This window comes from Pteropus vampyrus, unplaced genomic scaffold, assembly GCF_000151845.1.
Source record: "Pteropus vampyrus isolate Shadow unplaced genomic scaffold, Pvam_2.0 Scaffold369, whole genome shotgun sequence".
Taxonomy (NCBI): domain Eukaryota; kingdom Metazoa; phylum Chordata; class Mammalia; order Chiroptera; family Pteropodidae; genus Pteropus; species Pteropus vampyrus.
Window position 1 is genome coordinate 116,788 of NW_011889150.1, and position 10,267 is coordinate 127,054.

At 62.6% G+C, this 10,267-nt stretch overlaps 1 protein-coding gene across 1 annotated transcript in view; it reads right to left on the minus strand.

Moving 5' to 3' along the window:
• LOC105305213 (histone deacetylase 4) overlaps window positions 1-10,267 on the minus strand; it is a 211,788-nt gene that overhangs the window by 109,351 nt on the left and 92,170 nt on the right. Inside the window, exon 3 of the mRNA XM_023523003.1 lies at window positions 8,892-8,963. Within this exon, the coding sequence (XP_023378771.1) occupies window positions 8,892-8,963 (72 nt within the window). The remainder of the gene's footprint in view (window positions 1-8,891; window positions 8,964-10,267) is intronic.

The window sequence follows — 10,267 nt, forward strand, 5'->3', positions numbered from 1 at the left end:
ACGTGGGCCAAGTCTCCATGACGCGCAGGGCGCATTTCAGAAGTCGCTTCTTAGCAGCCTCCAAATGTCTGGCCGTGTATTTTGCCTAGCAGCTGGGTTGCAATAGGGACCATTATTACTTAACAATGACACTTGAAATATTTAAAAACAGGTGTTTCTTCCACTCGGAGTGAGAGGCAGAGACGCCCACCAGAGGCCCCTGGGGGGGGCTGCGCTGGTCCCACACGCCTCCCAGGCAGCCCCCATGTCCAACAAGGAACGCAGCCTCTTTCCTGGGCTTGTGGGTGCGGGGTGGGGTGGGGTGGGGTGGGGTGGGGGAAGTCCCGCAGGCGCTGGAAATGTGGGACCTCAATGCGTGCTGGGGTGAGAGCGGGGTGAGGTTCAGATTCGGGGTCTGAAGGAACACCTGGGACACCTGTTAGGAATTCAGCCACTTGATGTGCGTGCGACCTCTAAGAGTGTGTGGCCCCCACAGCCTCGGGCACCCCCAGAGCAGTGCTGTCAGCAAGCGAGGGGCCAGGGAGCTGGTGCCTGATGAGGGCCAGGGCTGTCCCCTGGAGAGGGACCACCAGCACTGGCGTAGGCGTGAGGGGCCCGGGGCTGGGAGGCTGCGCTCTCCCATGGAAGGTGTGGGGGCATCCGAGCTGGACACAGTCCCCGCCTGAGACGAAGTGACACCCTGCGAAGGGTGACCCGGCAGAAAACCGCCACCTCCCCCAGGTGAGCGCTGTGTGCCTGTGTGCGCGTGTGAACAACATCCACCACAACGGGCTCATGCACACGCTGTCCCCTCGACATCTCTAAGGGGCTGACGCGTCGACAATCCACACGCCCAACCCCAGCCCTCTCCTCCGCCGAGGTCAGCTTCGGCCACCACATTGTCCGCAATGCCTGGAGACCCTGCCACCGGATGCTCCAAGCCCCACAGCCCAGAGTCACTCCCTGGCCGGCAGCCCATCTACAAGCTCAGTAAACCCTAGCACAGTGTCTGGGACCTCAGCAGTTCTCGCCGCACCCTGTCCCCACCCCAGTCCCTCCCTGCGTCCTGCGGCCAGCCTCATTCTCTAACAAGAGGTCAATGGTGTCACGCCCCAGTCACTCAAAGGCAAAAGCCTTAGCTCACGATGGCCTGCAAGAGCCCAGCACGGTTATTCTCCAGCCACATGGCCCAACTCTTGACCTCTCCTGCCACTTGGCCGGTCCCCAGCACCCCCACCTCGGGGCTCTGCACTGGCCACTCTCCTCCCTCAGTCCTGACCTGCTGCTCCTCTGCACGACCGCCCCTCCCCCGCCCCGCTTCCTCCCCGCTTCCTCACCTATTTACCATTGCCCTGTTGCCCAGGTGTGATGTGAGCTCCACATATTCAGGGACGTTTCGTTCATAAATCTGGGGGTCTTGAGCGCCGAGGGCCGTGGCTGGCTCCTAGAAGGCCCAGGCAGTGCGAGGGAGGGAGGGAGGGAGGGAGGGAGGAGCCCAGGCCTTGACCATGTAAAAAGCAGACACCCGCCCACCCACAGGAATGTCCTGACCGGTGGTTCCCCAGAGCACCAACCACCTTCTGACATATTCTGATGATCTGCAGAGTTTGCTGCTCAAGTGTGAATTAACGGGCTCGTCTGCAACGCAGCACCAACGAGTGGAGGACAGAGTCTCCTCCGGCACACAGGGAGTCAGGAAAACGGCTGCACGGCAAGTCTCGACAATCCCTGCCCGTGACACAGAGAACGGGAACCCACGCCGAAAAAGCTACGTAAAAAACTTCATACCTGGGATGAAAACACTCCTCAACACCACGGTTTTCTTTTTGTTTTTTTTTTTTTTTTCAGAAAAGAACCATCAAACAAATTTTAAAGAAGCTACAAATTAAGTCCTACAGATCAGAACTCATCAGAAGCGGCCCCGTTTGTACGCAGCAGTATGTGACCGACTGCTGGCATCGAAAGGAAGAGAACCTAAAAATAACGTGCTAAAGGCTGTAGCTCAGAATCCAGAACGCGAATATCTGAATAAAGCCCCTTAAAAGAGCAGAACGGACGTCAGAACAGGAATTAATGAAATCGAAAATGAACGTCCAACAGAGATCCACCGGGGCAGAAGCTGGCTCTTTGAGACAGGACAACTATGAAGCTGGACAGGACGGGCTGAGCGGCCCGCTCCCATGCGGTCTGCACAGCCACGCTGGTCCCAGAGCTGCCCTTGACGCCCGGAGGGTCTCAGGGGGGTGGAGAAACCGCGGGACGGCCACCACGGGCCTCCGGGGGCCCCTCCCGGAGGCTGACCACAGGAAGAATGCTCGGTGGACACTCGTGGCCCCAACGGTGCGGCTTCCTCCCGCTCGCTCCTGCCCCCTGCCCACCCCGCCCGAGGCCACCAGAGGGGCCGCCGTGGCTGCCTGCAGAGGGCCTGGGTGGGTCTGTGGTGTGCAGGTCGGCACCCACCGCGGCAGGGCCCCGCCCTGACAGCGACCACAGCGTTTCCTCACGGTACGGTGTGGCCCTGGGAAGCCAGAATCACCTCACCGACAGTAACGAGGACGGGGACAAAGCCTTGCCGAGGGCCGCCTCTGAAACAGCACTTCCGGGGACCCGGCACCACCCACAGGCTCCGCTCCCTCTCGCTGCACCCCGCACCCTGAAGCCCAGCACACGGAGCCGGCACCAAAAGACGGGAGAAAGAAGACACACACGTTTCCCCAACAGGTGTCACCGTGCAGCCACACGCACGGCCGGGGACGACACTTGTCATTCACAAAGACAACAAAACTCGGAGTTGAAAAAGTCCCTTCCTCCTAATCGTCACTCAGGACTTTCAAATACCCACAAGGATGAGAGGACGGGTCTGTTTTCCGGCTCAACACAGACGTCACAGACGTTAAGGTCACCGCCACCACTGCCACTTTTCCCATGAGACGGGGAAGCCGCCCGTCGCGGCCTCAGCACACTGGCCTCCTATGCCCGGGGCCCGGTGAGACATCTGCAGAGTCCGTGTCCACTCCCCTCCCTCCAGCCCCGCTTCACGCCCTGGGGCCATGGCAACACCACCACTAAACGACCCGGATCAAACGGCCTGTGCACTGTGGACAGCCTCAGCACCGCTGCCCCAGGCCAGGGAGGGAGACCTCTGCCCGCCTCCGTCCAGTGGGGACCCTGAGACACCCCACACCCGGCCATGCTGGGCAGAATGCCAGGCGGGGCATTTCTGGCTACAAAGGGCAGACTGAACACCGTCAGACAGCTGGCTCCCCCAAATCCCACTAAAACGGTGGGCGAATTGTTTTTTAAAAATCACCAACGAACACAGAGAACCAGTTCTCAGTCCGAACGACAAGGGGGAAGAGGGGGCACCTGCCTCACGGGGCGGGGGGAAATGCCAGGACCCTACTCACACCCCGTGGCGGGGAAGGGGCGTCTGGGCCACCAACGCCAAGATGAGCCTCCAGCCCCTGAGAAGCTGCCCAGACGCAGTCATATTCACAGTCATGCACCGGGGTCCATGTGCCAGGCCAAAGGTCACGTCGTCACCAGAAGGCAAATGTCACTCCCTTCACAGCCGTGCCGGGGTCACCTCCCCCCTCTGAGATGAGGGCAGGGGGCTGCGAGTAAGGGCTGGGGGCACCCGGCCAACACGCCCATCCCCACCACCCCCGGGTGGCCTCGGCCCCTCCGCCGACCCCTCTGCCAGGTGAGTGGCCGCCAGGAGGCCTGTGGCTGGCCGGGTCTCACGTCCCAGTGGTGAGTCCACCACCAGCCACCTGGGCAGCAGACACGGGGCTCCTGACCTGCAGACACGCAGTATTCGGTGCCGGGCAGGCCGGTGCCGACCCGCGAGAGGCAGCCGTGCTCCGCCCTCACCAGGCACGGCCCGGGCAGCGAGGACGCCGTGGGGCTCGGCTCTCGCTGCGCTCAGAGCCGGGCTGTGGCCGGGCCTCCCGCACGCCGCTTCCGCTACCCTCGACACAGTGAGTCCTGGGGTGTCACTGCCAAAGCGCCTGGGCTGGGGGGGTGGGACAGGGAAGGGAGGCTGGGGACCGGCAGACTGGAGGGCACCAGCCAGCCCAGGGCAATGAAACCCAAGAGGGGTGGGGAGTGTCACAGACACCTGCTCCACTTCCCGGTCATCTGACACCTCTGCCAGGCTGAGCAGCATGTGACCCTGAGCGCAGCCGGGCTCAGCAGACCTGCCACCTGCTGGGCCACACTGGCCCCAGCTCTGCTGGCTCCCTGGCTGGCCGCAGCTCAGCTGGGCCGGGTCCCGATCCCTCACAAAGCGGGGGCGGGGATGGAATGCTCCCTGATGGAGCCGGGAGAAGAGACGGGACAGGAAGATGTCCCGCCTCCGTGCCACGGGAGAGATGCAGCTCCCGGCAGCACAGCGCGCCTGGACACAGGGGCGGCCCTCAGGGGCTCCCCATCGGACGGGAGGGCCAGAGCAAACGCACAGAAAACAGGGCTCTGAGGGTGCAAGGAGGACCCCAGGAGGGCGGCGGGGAGACCAGGAAGGGCCGTGCTGGGGGCGTCAGAAATGCAGGTGCGGGGTGAGCCTTCCACACATCTTCATCTCTGCGGGGCTGGGGTTTGAGGGCTCCTCTGCAGCACCACTAGTGACCAGGCGGTGACTGAGCAGGACGTGCAGGACAGGGACCGCTGCCCTGAGCGGCTCTCCCCAGTGACAACGAGGCATTCTCCAGGGGCCCGAAACGCAACCTGCACAGCACGGCACAGACACGGACACGGCCTCCACCAACGCGGCCGTGATTGCCCTCGGGCTGCAGCCCCTGCCTGGTGCCCAGCAGGAGTCACACTTAGTGCCACCAAAGCGGCCACTAACCATTCCTTCATCGTGCCCCACCCAGGAACCCGGCTTTACAGGGAAATGCACGAAGGAGTGTCCAGGGACAACGATGGTACAGCTGGGTCGCCAGCAGACGTTTCTTAATGTGATTGACAGCGTCCAGCCAACGCAGGCAGGTTTTCTGAACCTTCCCCGAGGCCCCACATGGCCCCTGCCTGTATCTGTCTCACGTCCCCCTCCATGAACCCACCCAGGACACGCAGCACACGCCCGGGAGCAGCTCGCCTCCGACTCCCCCTTCACAGCTTCAGAGTGGCCTCAGGAACCTCCATTCCGAGACCCCTTTCGATCTGGGAATCCAGGGCTCAGGCCCGACCTTGCTTCCCTTAGGACTTTGGGTGAGGTCTCCAAAGTTCCTGGTTTCTTTACGGTCCCAGAGTTTCCTTCGAAATCGCACCTCTGTTCTATAGCCTTGAAACACCTCCCCCGCTCTGACAGGGGACCCGTATCGACGGCGATGGGGCCGGCGTCCCACCTCTGAGCAACCTGCAGGGCACGCTCCCCAGGAGGATCCCAGCCCTGAAGGCAGCCGCCACCCCCGCCGGGTGCGGGGGGTCCCCATGTTCCCTGAGGCTCTCTCCCCAGCGGAACACCTGCAGAGCAGAAACGGGTCCCTGCTCCGTCTGGTGGCCTGGGACGGCCACCGTGCCTCTAGGGACCCCACACTCCTGTGTGGGACGGACACGCTACAGAGCGAGTCATGGGACGCGTCACCGCGGGATGGGCGGGGACCCTGTGGCCTGCCATCTGGGTAATAGGTGCCGACGCGGGTCCTGCTGCTACTCGGGCCGTTTCCCTCCACTGCGCTCTGGGGTGTCCCCTCGCACCCCTCCTCTGCTCAGTCAGGCTGACGAGCGTCTACACTGCCCGGCACTGAGCGGGGTCACCTTCTGATTCTGGAAACCAACAGCAGCACACGCTGTATAACGTCTATGACAAACACGGGTTACTTTCAGAATCGGGAAAAAGACTGTTACTTCAAACAGATGACAATGATTCAGAAACGAATGATGAATGGTTTTTGAGTCCCCTGTAACCCTCGCGCATGCCAGAGGGGGGTGTGCGATCCAGGGACAGGGGCGAGTCTGCTCTCCTAGGTGGAAGTGGCCACCTCTTCCCTTCTCTGTGCTCAAACTCCAGCACCTCACCCCACCCAACTCTGAGCTGTGGTTCCCAGACGTTGTGGACACCCGCCCAGCCACGCTGTCTGTGCCCCAAGACCCTGCCCCGCCCGGGGAGAAAGAGAATGACCTCTGGGAAGGGGCGAAGGGTGTGGTCTTGTCCCTAACGTGCCATTCCACGTCTGCAAAACCAGCGAGCAAGATGCTAGCGTAACGTAATCGGACTGGGACACCTGTTGTACCTCGGCGGTAGGTGAGTGGCTGCTTTTTCTCTTTTATGACAGAACTATCTTACAATTACAAATTCTAAAACAAGAAAAAAAACAAAATAGGGAAAGGCTTGTTTACATACAATAAGGGGAAAGGTAAAAAAATCAGAAATGATCCAAAATAAACGGCATTCTGGCGTTTTCCTCCCAGGATTCTGTGTTTGAACCCAGACGTGGGGACCGCCCGCAGGAGCTCGCGAATCTGGGGTGGGGGGCGCGGCACAGGAAACGCTGCCCCCGGCCCAGGCCGGAGACTCCCGTGCGTGGCCCAGCACCTCAGCTCAGGGATGAGGCTGGGAGCGGAGCGGCCCTGCCTGGCGCCCAGCTCTGCCAGAGAGAACCAGCCTCGGCAGGAGCTGCGCTGAGCGCCACCCCCCGGGACCAGGGAGGGCCCCGTGGCGAAGGAGTGGGGGGAGGGGGGAGGCCCCCGGGGCCTTTCCTACTCTGAGCAAATGCTGCGTGTTCAAGACAACGCGTCCCCGTGGTGCACGCTGAGTGATGCCTGGAAGTCACATACATGTCAGGTACGCGGAGGAGTCGGTTTGTTTTCACGCCCGAGTGCCAGGAGCGGTTACGACTAAACTCTGCTCTTAGAAAACGTGAGAGCCTGAAAATGCTGCGGACAGGCTCCCACTCCCAGCTCCTCAACGTGCCTTCGAGGATGTTTTTATATTGACTTTCAAAACCACGTGACCTGCGATGACTGGTTCTCGGGGGGGCGTCTTTCGCAGGGCTGCTATGGCCAAGTGGGGAGTAAAGGACGGCCCTCACTGCGAGGCTTCCAGGCCAGCGGCATGCCGCGTCTGCACCTGAGCTGGCTGCCACCACCATGAGCCTCCTGTGCCGGCCGCTCATGGCAGTGCCCCCACGCTGGTCCAGGGCTGGTCCAGGGCCGGTCCAGGGCCGGTCCGAGGCTGGTCCAGGGCCACGCAGCAAACACCCACCACCCACGGTGCCAACAAAAATGCCGAAACACCAGGAAGCGCTCGCCATCTTCCGACTGACCAACAGAAATCTGGTCACGGGGAAGCTAAGTGACTCCCCACAACTTCTTGGGGCCCCTTCCCCGGGCATCATTCCTCAGGTGGGCAATCCCCAAGGGAGAGGGGCGCTTAAGGGACTGCAGGGACTGTCCAAGGACCTTGACCAGGCACTGTCACAGCTCTGCCACAACTGTCCTCGGTACCCACCAGTGGGACCCTAGAAGGTGGCACTGACCCAGGAACTACTCAGACCTTGCTGAGGGCCCTGCAGGTCAGCCAGGACCGTCCCTCCCGTCTCTGGGACACTGAGGAGCTGGCCTGCGGCCCCAGCCAGGGGCCCACAGGGTCCTAGGTCCCCTCCGTCCTCAACAAGGGCAGGGCCCGTCCACACACGGGGCGAGGCACCCCGCGCTTGGTCTCCGCAGGCCCAGCGTGCCGCCCGGGCCAGAACACACATCAGGCCCGCCTCCTCCGGCCCCCCGCCCACGGAGCCACCTGCGACGGCCCTCCCTGTGTCCCCAGCTGGGCGGGCACCCGGCAGCGGCCTCGGCCTGCCCAGCGCACAAGGACTCGCGCTTAAACAGAAGGACAGTGGCGACGGGGTCGCGAGGGACGAGGGAGGGACGTCGGGTGGTCCAAGCAGGCGTCTGTCTGCTGTTTGAAGCGCCCGCCCCACCCCGGGTCCTGGGGTACAGTGTCAACTGCTGGACAGGCGGGGGGTGAGCCGGGGCATGGGAGCAGCAGATGGGGAGACCGGCGCCCCCGCAGGGGCCCGAGCTGAGCCCAGGGACCGCGCCTTCCAGGAGCAGCTGGGAGACTGCAGAGCCTGGCGCTGGGGAACGCCAGGAGGGGCCTGGGTGACGCAGCAAACACGGGTACCTCTCTGGGACACCCCAGCCTTGCCTCGAGCTTTGCCTTCTTCCAAAGGGGATGGGGGGACGAGAGGCAGTGGAGTCCAGGAGGGGCCGCAGACACAGAGGCCCCTGGGACGTGGTGAGGGCAAGGCCCGCAGCGCTGCCTCGAAACACTGGCTTTAGAGCGTGGAGCACGGCAACAGTTCGCTCACGCCCTGGGCTCTGGGGGGTTTATTCTCACCAAGGCCCAGTGGCCTGTGAAAAGCTGACAGCACCCACTCCGAGCTGACACCTGGGACACGCTGAGGGCAGAGGTGCTCGACAGGAAAGGGAGACACGAAATCTCGTGCCCGCGTAGATCTGGAGCACGCTGCTCAAGCGCAGTGCACGCACGCAGCACACGTGGGAGGAGAGATCGCTAACCACGGTGAGCGCCTTTCTGTCAGCTGAAGAAGCAAAAGGAGCTAGGGGACAATTGCAGGGACCCGCTTCGCCAGCGGAAGGCCTGGGCCATGGGCCGAGCGCTGTCCGCCCGTGGTCCTGTGGCTGGCGAGCGGCGGCCACACCGGCGCCAACGCCGGGCCCGAGTGCACATCGGAACTCAGCCGCCGCGGCCCACAGGAGGGGCCCATTCATCTGGCCCCGGAACCGCGCCGAGCCCATGCCCACCTCCTCCCCAGGGCGGGCGGCCTGTTTACCCCGGGGAAAGGGCGCCCCACTCATGGAGCTGATAACGCAACCGCCTCTCCTCCCTGCTCCCCTAACAAAGCGGAGCCTCGAGATAGCCCTGGGCGAGCAGGGTGCCGACTTACCCGAGCTAGGCACGTGGTTCACGCGGGCGGGGTTCAGCAGCTCCACGGGCTGGTCTCGGCCAGAAAGTCCATCTGGAGGACAGAGAAAGCATTTGGCTCAGGAGCTGCTCACATCACCACGAGAACACTCACACTCAGAGTCCGCACGGAGCGGCTTGCAAACCGTAAAACCACGGTTCCTTACTTTAAAAAGAGATGGTTTAATTCCGTCACAGGTTCATTTTATTTGCTGAAACAAAAAATACAAGACCCGTCGGAGAATTACAAAAACTGTCCCCAAGTGCCACACGGCAGACACCGACCTCGGCCGCAGGGTGCCTGGCCCGGCTGCCCCGGTTCACGGGTGGCCTCCCCCGAGAGCCGGCCGTGAGGCAGGGACCGCAGCACTACATCACGAGAACGGGAGAGCCCGCCTCTCCCAGATACCACGCCGGCCTGGGCGCTAAAGGCGCACGGCCCCGGGGTGCGGCCCACAGCAGTGCCCTGGGGCGCTGGCGGGACAATGACACGCAGACATGCCTTCAGAGACATTCCTGGCCAGGTGCTCGAAATGCGAACAGCCGTTTCTCAGGCCCACTCTCGGGCTGCCCGTGGAGCCACTTCCGTTCCGGGCACTCGGCTGACTGTGGAGATGGGACTGGGACGCGTCCTCCAGCCAGACCTGAGGCAGGCCGCCGCGGGCTGCCCGAGGCTCTCCACGTTCTCTCAGGTAGAGAAGGAAAACTGGCCAAACGTCCAGCGATGACACTGCTCCTTAAAAGTGGCTTTGACAAGTGGTGTAGATGGCTGGCAGTAAGAGGCACATGGCTGGGCACGCCACCGTGGCTGACGGAAGGGACTGGCACTGGTGCCGTCAAAGCGTGGCCCTCAGGCCGACTGTCAAAGCACGACACAAACCAGTAACGCCGGGTCCACTGACTCCGTGACAAAGCCTTGCTCTTCATTCAAAAGGGATAACACCGGAACAGCTTCCGAACCTTGTTACACGACAATCTTTGGAAATGTTCGAACTCCAAGGACAGGAATGGTGACCCCCAAGCAGATCTGAACATGTGCTCTGGAGATGCGAAGACCATCTCAGGAAGTGGGGTGGGGGGAGGCGCCCTGCGTGCCCACCCTGGGGCTGACGGGAGCCACCCTCACTGCGCCCAGGGGGAGAGACAGCAAGGACAGCTGTCGCGGACAGCTCGGAGGCCGGACGCTGGTGTGTGCTGTCCCCTCTCCAGCCCAGCACCCCAGCACCCCAACTCCGGAAGCTCTGATCTCTCAGAGGAGTTACAGGGAGACGGCATGTTTGGGGTCAGGACAGCCATGCTCCTCAAGTCAGGAGGACTAGAGGCCAATGCCAGGCCCAAACGGTACCCACTGCTGGCACC